Below are 19,868 nucleotides of genomic sequence, written 5' to 3'. Positions count from 1 at the left end.
ACTTCACATCCAGAAAATATTTATTCTCATTTCAGGTGGAAATTAATGAAATAAAAATCAATTGTGTGTATATATTTATTTATTGAAAATATTTATAATCTATAACATTTCATACTTACAGCCATAACATTGTCAGAATATCGAAGGGTGACAGCCAAATAATTTAATCTAACATTTTGATGAAATACACATTATTGTATATTATATTTCGTTACATTATAACTTGTGTACTGTAAAAACATGCACGTTAATTTTGATGTACTGTAAACATTTTTAAACCTAGAAATGCATTACGGTAATTTTCATCACCAATCCAATACACCGAAACATGTTTGTTTTCATAATACGACGTATTTGTTTCATCCTATATATATTATACATACAAAATGTTTGTTAAGATTGGGTGTCATCCATCAATATATAAATAGGTCCTTATTGACGAATTAACAAACAAAGTAACAAGTACAATTTTCTTTTGTAATTTTCACACATTTTACATAATGATTAAACCTGAACAGATTCGCAATTTCTATTTTACGCTCATGATAAAATTGTCGTTAAAAATAACTCGCAGAAAATTTTTACTAACGACAGTAGAATAATTAATTTTTGGCAAGAGTATGAAAAGAACTAACTGGAATTACATTTAATTAATATTTTTTGTTAGCTGGAATTTTCTTATTTTTTTAATAAATTAATTTGTATAAAATGCATACACGACAAATGCAATAAATGATGATTAATTAGTAAAAAGGATGAAGTTGATGGAAGGGATGAGGGTGAGAACGATTATGGGGATGATGCCTTAATATAAGTGTCTTCATGATGCCTCCTGATGCAACGCGTCATGTTGTTGGATAGTAACAAAACCTCTCGGATCTTATCGAGTGCGAAGACATTTTGGAATCTGGAAACAAAATGAAAAAATTAATCACTTCATTTGGGTAGGGTAGTAGTTAGGTGGAGGATGTACAAGCGAAATGAGTTAAAGATAAAGTAAAATAAAATAATATTTTGAGAATGTAAAAATACTTACACAATACTTGTTATTTGTACTGAATTTAAAACTCATTTTTTCAAGAATACATTATCTGAACAGAGCTCCTGACATAACCTCTTTCAATTTTGATTACTTGTTATTTGAAATACTGAAACATGCCTAGTTCTGTACTGTCCTTGTCTTCTTCTTTTACCAACCACATTAGCCTCGTGTTTTTAAAAAAATGTTTTTTCTACACTCATCGAAAGTAAAAATTCTAAAATTGTACAATATTTAAAAACGTTACAATTTTTACAAAACTCGTGTATGTAAATGCTAACAAAAAAGTATATTATTTATTGTTTCAGCATTAACTTTGTGGAATGACATGTTGATGATTTAAAAAGTGGTAATTCATATTATTGTATTTTACAAGTGCTATTTTTTTTTTAAATAACAAGGAAGTAGATGATGTCTGAAAATTGAAACTTCAGCGCACCTGACAAATGACACATTCATTAAGAACAAACATAAATAATTTTTACGTCGCGGAGTTACCCATTTTCAATACCGAAATATGTTTCAAAATTATTTTTCGTCCACATCTGAAGATGTTAAACTGTGTCACAATGATTTATGAATGGACTGAAATTTGTGGGCGTCCTATTATACCTATATTTATAGTTGTAATGTGTTCTCATTATATTTTTGCGTCTCCAGAATATTTTAAAAGCATAAATATTTACTAATTCTGTGATGTTTTCGAATAATTTTTGAATGCCTGAAATGTTTTCACGGAACCAAAAAAAATTGGCGCTGGATAAAAATGAGGTTATTGCGATTCAGCGCTAGGTACTTTGTACTTGTGTGATTTTTTCATTATAATGCAGTTCGGTCTAAGAAAGAAAAAAATACAATAATTATTCAACGTTACAGTAGCGAATGTTGCCGCAGCTAATGAAACATCGAAGAGCTTTTCAAAATAAAAAATATAAAAACCACGCCCAGTTTTAAAGATTACCAAGAATTGTTTTCGTAGTCCCCGTTGTTGACTTAAAAATAAACTACATTTATGTTGTAAAAATAGGGACGCATAAAAATATTTTTAAAGCTTTTAAGCTTCTTGTAGTATAGATATATTGTATGTGCTCGTTTGTGTCTCGATTGTATATAAATAAATAAAAATGTTTTAGTGCATAGGTGTTCGCACGGTACCTAATGGCGGTGGAGCGGAGCCAACATTTTTAGTGTAATATTTCCAACGACTTTTTCGGGCCTGGTCGCGCCGACACATAAAACAAAATTGCGGCAAGCTGACCGTTACGGATCTGGAAAATACGACTTGTAAATAAATAAATTGTGTTTTCTCCCGCCATTTCGCAACATGTCACTGAGATAATTGGTAACTTTAACTCGCCTCACACAAAAAATGATCATTGCATGTGATCTAATAAACACCGTGAAATTTAAAATAAAAGTTCTTATATTATGTAGGAAAATGGTGTAGGCATTAAACTAAGATTTTATAATAATTGCACTGAATTAATAATTTTATCTGACCTAATAAACACCGTGGTATTTAAAAAAAGTACTTATAATTCTGTAGGAAAATGCTGTAAGCGTTTATAATAATTGTACTGAAATAAATGTAAGAAATGGTGTAGGAATTTTATCATAATTATACTGAAATAATAATTTTATGTGACCTTATAAACACCGTGATATTTAAAAAGTACTTACTATTATGTAGGAATGTAACCTGGATTTTATCAAATTATGATTATATTGAAACATACAAACCATGCCGTTTTAACTATAGTAATCATTAGATGTCAGATAATATATGCGTTATAATTCATATTGTTCACCTCCGTAGTGTAGTAGCTACCGCGTTTGGCAGTGCTGGAGGTCCCGAGTTCGATTCCCAATAAGTAAGAATATTGAGATAAAAATACCACATATAGAGACATATAATTATAATGCTTAACATTACATTAATTGCTCTTCGTACTGTACAACTGATCAAAATTCAATCTAAATTAAAAGTTTGCTCATAGAAATAAATAAAATAGTTCTCTCTTGCAGTTATATTTAAATTGATACATGCAATTCATTAACATAAACTTAATAACAGAAATAATGAGAACTGGATATTGCGTTTTGCTGTACTTTCATAATTATAGCCGAATACTAAAAAAAACATTTTAATGCCACATATTTTTACAATTAATTTTTTAAAAATCTAAATAGATTAATTATACCATCTGTACTGCAAATGCAGTACAGATGGTATAATTTAATATGTAATCACCATTTACATACATACATATACATCTCAACATAGATAAAGAAGAATATGTAAGTCTGGGTATTTACAGGGCTTATGACCAATGAAGTGATCACTTTAAACACGTGTAACCTATGAATGACAACCACACCACTCAAATTTTTGGAACTCATACATTTATAACAAATCTCATGATAATTCTTGTTTGAGTTAACGGTAGCCACATATGGTTTATTTGAAAATCTTTTATTTAGCAGACATCCTTTTTTTAGATGTATGCAATATCTTACCGGATTATTTTACGTTCTGTTAGACGCCTTAAAACATTTTTTTATGCAGCTTATAATTTGATCAGTTATAGATGTACTAAAAATGTTTCATGTTATACTATATGTGAATTCTCATATAGTATAACATGTGAATGAAGTCGATGCCGCTATTAAAATTTCTTAACAATATACCAACACGTATTTTTTTATAGAATAAGCATCTTTAGCAATTTATTTATTATTATTTTCTTGGTTTAAAAATATTTATGGATTTCTCAATTTCGGTTCATACTTCGATGCGAACAACCTCGGCCTACAATACACATTTATTAATTTAGGAGTGTAATTAATAAAAATTACACGAATTTTTAAAATGAAATGTTCTCGGATATTATCTTTAACATAAAATATCTCTTGAGCTAGTTCAGTTTTAAAAAAGTTTGCGATCCCCAGCAACAATAAATTAAAAATAGCTAGGTAAACACTAATTTAGTTTTTATTTCTATTACTTGGCTTGCGATTGTAGAAACAATGATTCCCTCATTTATCGGTTACAGAATAATAAATTCTGTTTCTTAACAAGATAATTAATAAAATGGAATTCCTATTCCTGAACATCAGTTTGAAACAGGATGAATGGTTTCATTGTTAACTCGGGAACATTTTAGAACAACGTGTTAATCACCGATGTCATTTATATAGACGGGGACATTCTTAGAAAATCCCTAGGAATTCCATTCATAAATCTTACCACTAATCTCTCAAAATAGAAAAAAATGTGTTGTGTAATTTGTACAACAATCAATTATAATTAAGTGGTCACTTCCGTCGAAATTTTCCTGACTTAACACACGCTTTATCTATCATTAAATTATAGAACAGAGAGTGGTTAGTGAACATTTTTGCTAACATTTCCACCGATAAATAATTGCAATTTTATCGTGCAATGTAGAGTTTTTCAAAATACCTTGGAAGGCAGTATTTAATTCAGCAAATGGAAACAAACCACGCGCTGCCTTAGGACATAAATAACTTGTTTAAACAAAATAAATTATCTATGTAATAAGATAAATAAATAAATTACTCATGATAAGACGCATTGCTAGATTTTGTAATACTGTTGTGAGTATTCTCACATGTATTGGGATAATCTCGTCTGAATTAACAATAATAAAATCTGACAATTTGAAAGAATAATAATAAATAATAATACAGCTATAACTGATACACTATTTTACAATCAATTGATAAATTTTATATAATGTTGAATGCGTGCTGACATACCGTATGTATGAAGGTGCATACTGGGATAATAAAAATTCACTTACTTTACTGCGATAGTGATTTATTCTTTATCGGCATACGGAGGCCTTGTATGTTAATAATTCAATTATGAATGTGGCAAGAATTAAAACTTATTAATTTTTTACGCGTGATTTATTTTATGGTAAGAATAATCGTGATATTTATTTCGTAAATACTGTAACGAATTGTGGTCATAAGGGTTTTACAATTAACCTTCATCCTTGGTTAAAATATCAATGTTCACATGACCCGCTTTCTTTTTCTTCTAACATTTATGTATCTGCATCGAATGGAGCATAGGGAACATGGATACTGTGACGTATCGATCAGTGTTATCTCGATCGCTAATCACTTGAAGGCAAGGTGATCAGTTACCAACATTTTAATGTGTTTACTAAATTCAGTTTTATCGTCAAATATCGTTACCACACCGACTTAAAATATGATTTAAAAAATAATAAGATGGCTCGATTGATCAAAAACTAATGAAATATAGTAATGGTTAAAAATTAATTACGTTTTCAATTTTGAATATCCATCATAAATTTTATGTAAAATACCAAATACAAAATGAAATTTTACAGGAAGCGTAAAATTTTACGTGTTATATTAATGTCTAGCATTGTTGTTAAGTAAATTAAAATATAAATCGGATTTGTAGAATCCATGAACGAGCCTATATTTATTATTTCTTTATTTGTTTATATAAGTAAATATGAATATTTTGAAAATTTAAGGTATTAATAGATGGCGGATTAATCGAGTCATTTGAATAACCATTGATCAAGAACGCAGATTATTTAGAATATTCTGCGAAAAAAGAAAATTAAAAGGAAAACTTACTTTGAATAACCATCTCACTCTTAATTTTTAATCGAAAAATATTTATTACAATAAATTACGTCGTAAAAACACATATTGCATGAAATAATCACCGTCCCGAAAATGAAATATTAAAGCTTAACAATGAATTATCACATTGACAAGCGATTACTTGCAAAATGTAAGGTATACTATATTTATATTTACTCGTGTACATATTATATGTACAATCGACGCAGAAAAGCAAAATTGGTTAAAGTTAAATATCAATATTTCATATCATATGACCAGAGAGACATATGAGAGAAACATTTTTTTTAATTAAACACTTGAATATACCACTTAATGAGTTTTATTTTTATATACGACTAGTTTCGAATGCTTACAGATGTTTTCATCTTCTGGTAAAAATTATTTAATTTTGATTTTTAATTATTAATAATAAATCCCTTACCTCACCCCAATGGTGCATAGGGCACTGCTTCATATAAACGCAGTGTTATCTCGATCGATTACACATGAAGGAAAGGTGATCAGCCCTCCACTTCAGGTACCAATCCAGTGTAATATTGAATAAATATTAGAGTGAAAAAATCACTTATATTTATTAAACCCCCCTGGGAATCGAACCCGGGACCTCCAGAACGGTAGGCGAGCATGCTGACCATTACACTACGGAGGCGGACAAAATTTAATTTGTCCGCCTAAATTTTATTTATTAGGAAATCATAAGTAGTCAGTGCATCATTTAAAATGAAAAGTTCATACAATACAGCTCTCACTTTGAGCTCTTTAACTTATATCATGTGAATCTCTTCCACTCGTAGATTGAAAAATCTGGAGCATATTCACTTAATTAATTAAAATGGACACCGCAAGGATCTGATACGGTGTTAACTTTTTTAACTGGTAACTTATGCACCATCGGGTGTGGATAGAGCCCAGATGAAATAATAAACGTTTAATAACTATATATTTCATCATTAGATCCGAAATTATTCTCACTTTCTAGGTCCATAATTTTACCGTGTTATTTTGGCTACTCCGAAAGCTCTGATGTCATAAATGGACGGTTACAATTAGATAGAGCGATTTGTAGTGTAATGAAAGAATCTTTGAACTTATTATTATGTTGAATACCGTTCCGATAAACACTTAGTTTGTAAAATTTTAAGCACAAAGTGTTGGCCGCGGGTGTTGTTTATAGGCGGATTGCTGTTTACAAATTACCGGCCGCAGCGGTGAAAATATTCGGAATTTGGCAGCGGTCACAAAATTTTAAAGAGTTTTTGTAAACTTCATTTGCAACCACAATATTGTTGTTTTTTTCGGCTGTTTACTCAATTAAAAGTCTTCATTTTATGTTTTTTAAAAATACTGAAATATATTTTTATTTATTTATGTACTCGTATATGTACAAAAATGAATCACACATAAACTGTACATAGTGCATCAAATAATTACCATATAAGTACTTGGTATTATACTTTCACACTTATTTTTATAACTGGCCACACAGTTATTTTATACGTACTGAGGCTCGATGAGGCTTGAAAGGTTGTTTGAAATGTATATTTTTAAGAACAATGTGACTGGAACTTATTTGCGAAAAAAATTGTATTTCCCTCTCAATATTTTTTTAAAATCATATTTTAGAATATGGAAAATTTAGTTGGAAATTTCATCCTATTTTATAATTCATAAAAAAATATTTATATATTGATATCCGTTTTTAATCTTAATCTACAAAAAAAACTGAGCCAGTTGAACAACTGACTGTTGAGTGACTATTTTATCTAGAAGTAAAATGATTATAATATTCATAGATTTTACAATGTATTATAAAGTTACATCATCGAAAGCTTCCACAAGCTCGTAAAAACAAACCCATAAATTAAACTTAATTTTGTATAAGTGTTGTTTTTATTCACGAAATATCTTTAATATAAGAATGCCAGATGTAGGTTGATATGTTCAAGATCTATAAATACCATTCCATATTATTTTCAAACACACTGTACATTAGCTGGCAGAAGACAGAAGACAGAAGACAGTTATAATAAGAGAAGTATGGCGAGCTGTTGGCTAACTCCAACCGAGAGACATTAACTTAAAAGCCGACCCGTGTTTATGGGGTAAATGGGTCGGTAGAAGAAAGCCAGCTATTTATCGCTGGAGCAGCCAAATATAATTTTATCTTCCGCATTTAAATTAGGCGGATACAACGTGTAACGAGGCGTGTGACTTCAATCTCCGTAAATTCGCTCAAAATAAACTACATACAATAAACAATAAATAACATCATTGTTTGAACTGATGTTATTTTAAATAGATCACGATAAATAACGACTTACTTTTGGGGCCTATGATAAAGCACCGAAAGCTCCAGATGAAGAATGGTGTTTATTTATTTACAAATTCAAATTTGAATCATTATATAATTTACTTAGATACTATTTTGATGCTGATAATCTACTAGACAGATTCGACATTGACATTTATGACAGCTCCATTTTGGTTTGAAATAATATTTAATCAAATTTCTGAACCATCATATACGCTGGGTACACACGGTCACTTTACTTACACAGAATACTAAAAACCATTAAATATGCACATTTTACTAAAAATTATTTAAAAAAAAATCATTATAAAAAAGGATTGTTATTTCATTTTTCCAGATAAGTTAACAGCATTCTTTATACGAATTTACGAAGTTATTTTGAAAAATATGCGATAAATAAAATAAATAATAATAATAATATCTGGATAAATTATTGATGATAATAAAAGGATCTTTTTAACGTGGATTGATTACATATTAGTCCACTTAAATAAATAATTGGGCAGATTGACTACCTACTGCCAAAACGTGATCTTATCAGTGTAGTCACTCGATAAATGTTACAGTTAACAAAAAAAAAACAAATACAAAAAATCCAAACAGTTGGGCCGATAAAAAAAGTTATGGGATATCCGTTTAAAGGGCACTGGATTTATTTGTAAAAAGGTAAAAAAAGATAAACACTAAATATGTTATTAATGGCATTGAATTTTGATACTATTTTAGGAGAGTTAAATGGATAGAGTTAGTATGCAATACTTTTTGTTAGTTTTAAAATAGTATTAAATGTATTGAGTCATCAGTTCGGAAAGAGTTTTCTTTGGTAATTAAATTTTATCCACAAATTTACTAATCGGAAGTACCTACCTTTGGCGGGTAATGATGTGTCTTATAACAATTTATGCAAAAGTTACATTTATTTGAACCAGGTATATCCTCGTACTTAATTATCTTTTTGAACAAAATTGTGTGGTATTTTTTTTCGTAGGATAAATGTATTATAGGTATTTTGACATATTTTAGCAGGTTAGTTAATATAACCTGTCTAAATTATGCTTAGATTAAAACTCAATTCAGGATTAAATCACGCATGTTTTTTATAAGTCATATAGCCCTTGCATTATTCGACATAATTATTTGATTTACTTCTCACGAATTGACTATAAAAAAGCTCCGTTTGATCAGATTTTGAGACTGAAGAGAACTGCTGTTAAGCACTGATTATTGTTAGCGTGTTGAGGGGGTGCAGCTGTTATTTACGGCAAACACAAAGGGAAGATGTGAAACGGGAAAGAAAAGTCCTTACTTTAGAATAATCCCGAGTAAACCAGCCAGAGTGCCAGAAGAAGAAATACCAGGATAAGGTAGGTGGCAGCCAAGTTGATGGTTTCATTCATCTTGTCACTTGCGTCTTCTGCAGACACATCATCATATTTTGTCATATTCGAAATACATACTTTTTGTTTTTATTAAAGCATAAAAATAAAATTCAAATTAATTATAGCAACTCACCATAACAGAAGAATTGTTGCAAAAAATGTTTACTATTGCACAAAAATTAAATGAACGTTTGGGAATACATTGAATTGTTTCCTTATATTTAACCCTGTATATAATAAATAATACTCAATTTATTTCAGACAAGAAACTTAATTTTTTATGGATTATATATTATTCAAAATATAACAACGGAAAACTGTAAAAATAACAGCTCTTGACAAAATATTATTACCATACCGTTCAAAATCATTTTAAGTTAGTAAATGTTCAAAATCCACACAGTAAACTGTTTCTATAATGTCATTTATTGCTTCATAACCTGATATTATTTTCTCAAGATTTGTTATTTACCTTATAATACGATTTAATGTATATACAGATATTTTATACAATTTTGTGCAAAAACAACGTTTGGCGTATTTTCTGTCTTGATTTTGGTAGCAAAAAAAATTACGTGTCCGAAATTTTATGTCAAACTGCCGAATAACATCATATATTTTTATTTTTATTTGATTAAAAAACATTTCTAATCTAGATTAAAACATTTAATTTTTTCGGTATACATTGCGATTCTTTTAGATATTAGTTGCAAGCCAAATTCACTATTTTTAAAATTGTGTTAGGTTTCTGGGAAACTTACATTGTAGCTAGGTACAGAAAATGTGGTTGCCGGATGAGCACGGGGATTCTGATTGGAATATGCGCCCAGAACCAATGTTCGCTTGGAAAACTCGCCCACGCTACACAAAATTCAGAGTAGACTCGTGGAAAGAGTATTTTTTTTTTTCATAAAATTTTAAAATACAACAAAAAACAGGTCGTAGAAAATCAGTCTCAAAAGATGAGCTTTTGAACGTGGAAGCTCCCGCCATATTCCCGGGTCCGATATGGAAACACTTGGCTTCCATTCAGACCATCTAAAAAAAACTTTAGAAAAAAAATTATTACGGTATTTGATCAATCGTGCGAAGTTCAATAAATGAACTCTCACCAAAATAAATTGATATGTTACATACCTAGATAAAAAAAAATGAAAAGGCTGTCTATTTTGTCAGAGTTTCATATTTTTTTAACAATAAATTTAGTAGTTCTCGTAAGTATTTTCAAAATTTAACGAAATATTTTGTTTTTTTTTTCCCAAATACTTTCTTAATTATTTAACCTTTAAAACATACTAGTATGAAAAAATAACAGTGTCCATTATAATTTTTTTTTTTCAATTTAAGTTTTATAAGTAAATGTATAAAAATGTATTTAGATTATATTTTAATAATTAATCTAAGTTTAGGGGGTTTTTCGACAGATAAACTAAGTATCTCTTTATTGGATTTGATCCATTATTGTTCTCGAATGCAAGATTGGTCAAGTCACAATTTTACTTTAAAATATCTAATAATTTTTTATATGATTTAGTGTGTTATAAAATCTACCATAACATGGCATTTTTAGCAATTTTTGTGGGAAGTCGCTAAAGATAAGCATTTACTCAACAATCCAGAGACGCTTTGAAACACGAAATAGAAGTTGCAATTCATGGAATTGAAGCCCAAATAATCGAATATGTACTGAAAAATTGGGTTCACCGAAAAGGGTGGTGATAATATTAATGGTCTTAGCCAGGTGTGGTTGACATTTGAACTATCTTGTAAAAATACAAATAAATAAAAATATAAAGGTGTGCAATCTAACATTTAGAATTTAAATCGGCTGCAATAAAAACTTATCTTTTTTGCAGCCGATTTAAATTCCAAAGGTTAATTCCTAAGATTGCACACCCTTTATATTTTTATTTAAATTATTGCGTGATAAAATATCCACGTTCCACCTATGGTGACGTATATATTAATTAAGGTATATGACACACATGATGCCTATATATTCCTGGATATGTACATGGCTTGGTGCATGTTTACAATATTGAGATCTATTTTCATATGGAGTACCAACCCATGTTTTATTTCAGGATTTGTGGATTACTAAAGTTTAGCATATTTTAAGAAATCCGGAAAAGTTAATACACTTTTAGCTCAATGTGTCATTAAAATACACGCTTCTTGTGTTTGGGTGGTTCTAGTAATTAATTGTCAGCCTTGTATACTTTACTAAAACAAATAAAAAAATGTAAATAAACAAACATACTCAATAATGATGATGTTTTCTAAGGTATTTGAATCAAATCCCATATCATCAATAATTTACAACTGCAATCCACCAAGAGATGTTTAATTAATATATAAATATATATTTCATCTTTATTTTATTACAATAGAGAGTACATATAGTCGGGTAATGGTCCCATGGTAGTGTCGCGGATTACCAATCGCGGGATCCGTGATTCGATCCCCCACTCCTCACTTAGCTCATATTTATAACAGTAAGCATACCTAGTCGAAGACCTACAAAGTTTTATTAATGTGGTAATAAAATGGGTATTAATAATTTATATATCTTTTTCATATATTTTTTTCAATTATTGATTTTCTCTCTTTCTAAATCTTCGAATTGTTGACTTGTTTTTTTTTTATTTTGTTCTTTTATTTATTTTTATTTTTTATTTTACGTTTACGGATAAACTTAAATAAGATAAGGACCCATATAACGCATCAAAAATATTCTGTAAGTAAACACAGCGCACTGTAGATCAAAATATACATATTTAGGAATATATATATATACATCTACGATGTTGACATCAAATATTACAAGCCTGTGGGTAATCAATAGGTTAAAAGCTTTAAAAAATGTTCTCACAAAAACATGCCTTCGGCTGGTTTAAATTATCACTATACACACTGTTTGACATTCTACTTGTGACTGAACCTCCATTTCGCTTGATTTGTTAAACATAAATGCAATAACTTTGTTTTTATTCATTATGAATGTAATAATTATTTGAAATTATGGTTTTGGTTTGATTAGCTTAACCATAAAAATAACTTCAAAAATATGCGTGAAGATTAAATTTATGAATATTGTTTTTATTTTATTTAAGGAATAACCCGCTAAGTTTCTCTTAAGATCTCTATTTTGGAGGATAGTAAGGATAGGGAGGATAAATGTGAAAAAATACATCATAAACACCCCATACCAATTAGAAATAAATAATTCTTATAAGTATGTGAAATTTTTGTTATTTAATGTAGTTGTGAAAAAAAGTTTAATCAATTATGTACTTTATTTACGAAATGGAACATATTATTTCTATTGAAGCATTACATATATTTTGATTTGTTGTGAATACAAAAAGAATGTTGGGCTATTAAAAACGCATTTTGTCGTTTTGGTTAACGTTTGTTTAAAAACTATCTGTTTTTCAAATCAAATAAGGAATACAATCATTACAAAAATTTATGTTTTATACATATTAATAGTATGTAAATGATAAAAAAAAAACAAATTACTGTTTTCAAAATTACTGTATTAATAAATCCCTCATTTATACCTAAAGTTAGGTTTTTGGAAAAAAATACATTTCTTCCAAAGTAATTATTAATTTTATGCATCTTTACTTTACACAGATTTGAATAAATAAATAATATAAAAAATCATCAGTTAAAGATAAAAGTCTTTGACCGTTGGAGCATTTTTTTTTAGTGTCGAAAAATAAAAACCACCATGCGGTATGTCACACTCCTAGTTTGAATTTGGGATTTTAAGATAGTATATGGTCACTTAATAAAAACGGTAGGTACCTATGCCATATACTGTCAGTAGGTTGGTATCTTGTTGGCGCGCAGTTTTTGATGAAGTTTACGATTTCTCATCTGTTTTCTGCAATATATCTGTGGCGGCATCGTTTGTTTGCTTCTCGAATTTATTATTGGCGTCGGCTTCTTGTTTCTTGTTAGTAATCAACTCTCAAAATGGGTAAACGCGAAAAAAAGGATGAAAGCGACAGCGATGCGAGTTCCGAAGAGTACGTGGTTGAAAAAGTTCTCAACAAGAGGGTGGTGAAAGGCAAGGTAAAGTCTGCACACATTCAACGATTTTTTTTGTCGGCTTTTTCCGACCATGTCTCTTGAAATACACGATGAAATACTAATCAATTTGCGCTGTGTGGAATTGTTTCAATTGTGCTATATCTTAATTGATACAGGCGGCCTTAATTCGTGTTTTTCTGTGTAGGTACAATACCTCCTAAAATGGAAAGGTTATAAAGAGGATGAGAGTACCTGGGAGCCAGAAGAAAACTTAGACTGCGAGGGACTCATTAAAGAGTACGAGGACGCTAATAAAAAGTCGGACTCGGTGAGATTCTTTCAAAATATCCTCTAGTCTAGACCCCTTTATCAGTTATATCAGGTTGAATCGCGGATGATATAAAGTATTTTGGCATTTCACCTGGATAACTGAAACAATTCGATGCTTCCCACAATTTGAGATATTATTGAATACATTTTTTTACTGAAGTTATAGCATTAGTGTAATTATTTTGCTTTTGTTCTAGTCGAGTAAAGCCAAACCAGATTCCAAATCTGAGGAACGTAAAACAAAAAAGAAGTCCGACTCGGGCGACGAAGGCAAAGCAAAGAAAAGGAAAGTGAGCGTGTCTTCGTCTGACGAAGAGGACAAACGAAAAGACAAAAAGGAAAAGTCCTCTGAAAAGAAGAAGTCAACTTCATCTGACAAGAAACAAGGTTTTGATAGAGGACTAAAGGCTGAAAAAATCATTGGTAATTTCTGGTGAAATTAAATTATTATTATTTTCCCATCAGAATCCAAATATTGTCCGCCTCCGTAGTGTGATGGTCAGCACGCTCGGCTACCGTTCTGGAGGTCCAGGGTTCGATTCCCAGGGGGTCAAATAAATATAAGTGATTTTTTCACTGTAATATTTATTCAATATTTCCCTGGACTGGTACCTGAATGGGAGGGCTGATCACCTTTTCTTCATGTGTAAACGATCAAGATAACACTGAGTTTATATGACGCAGTGCCCTATACACCATTAGGCTGCGGATAAGGGTTTTATTATAATATTTTTTATAATAATAATAATAATAATGATCAATAATAATTCTAATGGGAATAAACCTTTCCATCATATATATTTTGATACACTTTTTTTATGATTTAATTAAAAATTTAAGGCAAATTGAATTGTCCGCCTCTATAGTGTAGTGGTTTGAGCGCTAGGCTTACCATGCTGGAGGTTCCAGGTTTGATTCCCAAGATGGTAAAAATAAATATTAGTGATTTTCAGTCTAGTACTTATTAAATTTCACCCTGGACTAGTACCTGAAGCGCAAGGCTGATCACCTTTCCTTCGTGTATTTTATGATCAAGATAACACTGCTTCTGTACAGTGCAGTGCCTTATGCACCATTGGGTGCGGATAAGGGTTATAAGAAGAAGGGTTAAAAGAAGAAGGGTATTTTTTATAAGAGTCTATCGTGGGTATACAGGCAAAAAACATTAACTTGAAAATATGCAATTTGACTTTATGATGCAAATTATAAAGTTTTCAACGTTCTATAAACTGACAAAATACACTAAGTAGTTTGAAATGTCATATATACGTGGTTTTAAAAGTAAATTCAACTTTAAGTTTTATAGCAGATATTTTATTCAGCTTTCAACAGGTTCTTATTCAAATAGGGATTTTAGAGTCAACGTTTTTTGCCATTATACCCACGATATGTCCATGTCAGTGTTCCGAAACATCAGCGAGAAGTGCAGGAATCCTCATTACCATTATTTTTCTGTAACCTGCTTAAATGTTGACTCTTGTAGGTGCGTCAGACGCCAGTGGCCAGCTAATGTTCTTGATCAAGTGGGCCAACAGCGACGAGGCGGATCTGGTGCCAGCTAAGGTGGCCAACGTGAAGTGTCCGCAACAAGTGATTGCATTCTACGAAGAAAGGCTAACATGGCACGCTCCCACCGAACAAGCATAAACCTTCTTCCAACTTGATGCAGTGTCGCAGTGAGTCATGATGAGTAATATAATCGGAACACATTTGGAGACCTTGTATGAAGAGGCGGACCCTTTTCACAAGTTTAGGGGAATGAAACAATAAAAAAATACCAGTACGTCGTTTAAAATACAATCTGGAATATGAATATATATTACATATTGTTTGATGTTTCTAAGTTAATAAAATAAAATAATGTGACTAATTATTAAAATTTGGATCTGCCACTTTCTGCACCGTAATTGCATAAAACTGTTTACGTAAATCCAAACTAAAATGTATATTTATGTGCAGTTGAACTTGGTTATTACGAGGAAGATGTGATTGACTGAATTTGATCATAAGCATTACTAGTTAGTATTTTTATTAAAAAAACCCACCTGGAATGGTCATATAACACAAAAAGTCCCAATTCAAACAAAATACACAACTTGAATTTATTTATGCACATATTACATGCTTCTGTTAATCCACTTTTATTATAAAATTTGGAAAATCCTGCGCTTTTTTGGGTACAAAACCATTGTAGCAATGCTTCATCAACATTTCCTAATATTTTTCATGCCCGTGATGTCTTCTCGAATGCAGAATAAAAACATTATTTTTACACAATGTTGACGCTGTGGATGATTTTTTTACACACTTCTACATATTTCATGCCACATTCTATACCACGAGTAATTTCCACCTTCTCGAATTGAGACACATTTTCTCTTGATAGTGGACATATTCATAATTCGAGGTTTGAGTTTTTAACTGACCTGCTCTAGAATTGATCTGATATTCTCCACCTCATAATGTTTATTATGCATTGTCCATAGTAAGCATAGAACATACAAAATATGGAAACTATCATCCAAAAATTCCCGAAACAAGCATGACGTAAACTACAAAAGAAGTTGTTTATTATAATAAAATACCGAGCCGCCGGCGCTGATTACCTACCGACTTCACAAAGCTTGGATGTTTTACATGCAATATGCCTGAAAAGTAGCTCATTATAAAAGTGAATAAATGTATGGAGAAAATGATTAATAATAAATTAAAATGTCAACAAATGTTTCCTCATTACATCCGACATAATAATAACAGAGTTCAACTGTACTTATAGCTACTTTTATGACACAAAATATAAAAACAAATATTCCAGTAATTTGTCTTTTTGAATAATTATTATTGTAGTTGTCTCCGTTTCACATAAAACAAAAATGCCAAAAAGTCCAAAGAATGACAAAGGAAACTTGTTTTTATTTTTTATCCGCTAGGTCTTATGCAAAACGATAGGTAAAACAATACATATTTTATTCTGACAAAACATGGTAAATACTCGTTTGTTAATAATAGATTTATCCGCCTTTTGATGCAAGATCCTCATTTGGATTCCAAACTTTTCCCAAGTAAATGTACATCTTTCACAAAACAATGTGAATTTTGTCAATTTATTGATGGAAACAACTCATTGTGGTTCCCAATTCCATTTATCTATTTCTTTTTCAGGTTTTTACAAACGAAGAGATGTGTAAAGTGATCGAGTTTAGTTCTTAATTTACAATAAGTTCTTTGAATGGAAAATGCATAAGCCCCGCAGTTTATGTATTAAATGGTATATTTTATATTATGACAATTTTTTTGTGGATGTCATGCCGTTGGCTTAGTCCATAAAGTGTCTCCAACTCTACCTGGGCTTGGTCTACAGAACTCTCCTCTGTAAAATGGGAAACACTATAATTTAACCATTCTAGCCCAGTTTACCAACTCCAACTCCGTATCTATGTAGGAATAAATACAATTCTGTTTGATGGTCAAATTACATATGTTTTAAATCTCTCCTGTAGACTAAGCCCGGATGGAGTTAGACACTACCGATTGAGCTGGCGATATATCTTAGCTCTCCTGACTAACTGCCATACCTGCGTTTTGATACAATTTACAGAAAAGCATTTTTTTATGTATATTTTTTTGTAAATCTTTGACATTATTACCATAAATTTCTAGTGAATATATGTACATAAAACTATTCCTAACTGAAATTCTGAAAACTGTCAGTTACTACAGTTAGTCACGAGAGCGACAATATGATTGCACTTAATTTGACTCACTATAAAAATAGTAATTAATAATCGTAGCATTGTTGGGATAAGTAATTCAACAAGTTGGAGACAAAAAATATTTGGTTACCGTGCCCTTTAAATCGGTTGTTAGCATTGTTTTTTGTTCACCAAAGAAACAATTTGAATTAATTTTTATGATCCTTTATACAATTTAAAAAAGAAAATAATCTAATAATATAAATATGAAATTATAAAAAAAAAGATAAATATAGCTTTGTTTTGGGTGTTTAATTTTGAATGCGATCTCCATTTCGTTAATACATATATGATAATATGCTATTTGGCACGACATAAGTTTCCATAATTATCACATATTTTTTTGACCCCTTAAATTTTACTACTGATATAAAATTTTTGGAGTATCAATAATCTTAACAAATCTAATAAAAAAAAATATCTTTTTGTAATTGGTAATAATTTGTCGAAACTGATTGGCTTATTATATGTAGTATTTTTTCCCTAAAAGATAGGTTCTCGACCTGGGAGGAAACAGCCCTATAGTTGATTGTCCATTTTGAAAGTAACATATCTTGATTTTGTTGACTTTACGGTGACCTTGGGTGGGCTGCTTATTTTTGAAAAGAGGGATGAAATTAATTTACACCTAATTGTATTTAAGAAGTATAAATGCATCTACTTCGTAAAAACATTAAGACGGGAATTGATCTCTTCCTTCTTTTTAGCAATCAGTAGGTTATAAGCATGAGCCATTTTCAAATTAAGATACATCTCTTAGAAAGATCGGCAGCAATTAATGACGTGAAATATTTAAATTGATTAAAAAATATGTATGATGGTATTAACACGTTGGTTCTATCTGCATCAGATGAGGATGAAAATAAATAATTCATTCTATGAATGCTCTGATAGACAGCACAAACTTTTCATAAATATTTTTACAATTTAATAAATATGTAGTGTTCATTTTGTTTTAATGTTGTGTTTTATAGAAACAAACTATTCCTCCCCCTTTGGACAAAATCATTTTAAGTTTGGACAAATGTGAATTATAATACATATGTATGTAACTAGAACTTTTTTTTTTCTTTCTTAAATTCACATTATTTTTACATCGTAAGATAAGTTTATATAAAATGTGTTTTAGGAGGTGTTTAACTCCGAGTGTGTTGGCATTCCTGGAAAATTGGGAGGTTGAATATTTTTTTTTAAATGTACAATAAATATTTCTGAATATAAAAATACACACTTGTATTGTCTTATAAACTTGTTTTTATTTCTTTGTATAACCTTATTTTACATTTACAGAATACATATTTTGTGTAGTTGGGGTACATTGTGAACTACAAATCATAACTTAAAGTTGATGAGTAATATATATGTGTTTTGATTTACGGATTATCTATTATTACATTTTAGTTGTGAAATAAAAACGAGACATGTATTTAAATACCTGAAAAATAAATAGCTTATCTTTAAATTATAAAATATTGATAGATTGCACACCGTAACATAAGATGTTCACAGTAAAGATAAAAGATAATACTTAATATTATTCTTAATTAAATCTAAATATGTAGCTCTTTGGCTAATACTTTAATGAAGGGTAAATGGTACATTGGTAATAAAATGGTATATTTCTATTTTATGTAAAATAAAATCTGGGTATTTCTATTGTTGAATTGATATTCCATACCCAATATATTTGGATGAGATTTATATCTATGGAGATTATATTATACCTTAGGAAAAAAAAAGTTTTTGTGTAAAAACCGCTTATTTACGCAACCATTTTCATGCACATACTGATTCTATGTCAAATCATTTGTTCTTTCTTTACACCTCTGCGTTTCATAATTGGCAGGGTAGACTTTTAACGTTTTTAGATCTGTCACAATGTCTATCTCTAGCGTCGAGCTAGTGACTACTTAACTATGTTGATGTCGGCGAGCACCATCTGAATATTGTGAGTATAGAGTGTACAACTAGGTAAGTAGAAAGGTACTTGGTCATCAAGTGGCGAGTTTCAAATTTCTAATCCAGAGGTATTCTGATATTTTAGAGGCCCATTTAAAAAAAGAAAAGGAATCTTTAAAACCGAAACTTGGTGATTTTTTTCATTTTTAAAAATTCATCATTTAAAGGTTTCTTTGAATGTTATCAAGTATGGCATTTATTAAAGCTGCATGGTTTCAATTAAATTGTGCGTATATCTCTAATCTTCATAATTTTTGCTTTGTATTATTCACCCACATTATGTATGTGGGTGAATTTAACATTTTTTTAAAAAGTAATTTAAACCATAAATATTTTATTATTTGTACTACTATGCACTAATATGTATTTATGTATTTGGTTTTGAATTGATATATTTTCCA

The 19,868-nt window shown here is 30.0% G+C and overlaps 1 protein-coding gene and 1 long non-coding RNA gene across 4 annotated transcripts; one reads left to right on the top strand and one right to left on the bottom strand.

Annotated features, from left to right (window-relative positions):
* Positions 1–64: 64 nt before the first annotated feature.
* Positions 65–10,200, bottom strand: LOC148311985 (uncharacterized). The gene is made up of 3 exons (XR_015839299.1): positions 10,147–10,200; positions 9,313–9,420; positions 65–907 (listed from the first exon to the last, which is right to left on the bottom strand). It is a non-coding gene; the product is annotated as an uncharacterized LOC148311985 (long non-coding RNA).
* A 3,072-nt stretch (positions 10,201–13,272) lies between these two features.
* LOC148311984 (chromobox protein homolog 1-like) lies at positions 13,273–17,734 on the top strand. Of its 3 annotated transcripts, XM_088278021.1 has the most exons (5): positions 13,273–13,468; positions 13,632–13,754; positions 13,954–14,179; positions 15,240–15,432; positions 16,919–17,696. In XM_088278021.1, the coding sequence occupies exons 1-4, from the start codon at positions 13,370–13,372 to the stop codon at positions 15,401–15,403; spliced, it is 612 nt and encodes a 203-aa protein (XP_088134147.1). In that variant the 5' UTR covers positions 13,273–13,369; the 3' UTR covers positions 15,404–15,432; positions 16,919–17,696. The 3 variants fall into 3 exon arrangements, with proteins under 3 accessions (XP_088134147.1, XP_088134146.1, XP_088134148.1); XM_088278020.1 differs by having other exon boundaries at positions 15,240–17,734; XM_088278022.1 differs by lacking the exon at positions 13,632–13,754 and having other exon boundaries at positions 15,240–17,696.
* The last annotated feature ends 2,134 nt before the right edge of the window (positions 17,735–19,868 follow it).

The sequence above is a fragment of the Brachycentrus maculatus genome, unplaced genomic scaffold, assembly GCF_059751285.1.
Source record: "Brachycentrus maculatus isolate JH-2025_06_01 unplaced genomic scaffold, ASM5975128v1 h1tg000054l, whole genome shotgun sequence".
NCBI lineage: Eukaryota > Metazoa > Arthropoda > Insecta > Trichoptera > Brachycentridae > Brachycentrus > Brachycentrus maculatus.
The sequence above is the reverse complement of the archived record's forward strand: the minus strand, read 5'-3'. Positions and strand labels throughout refer to the sequence as shown.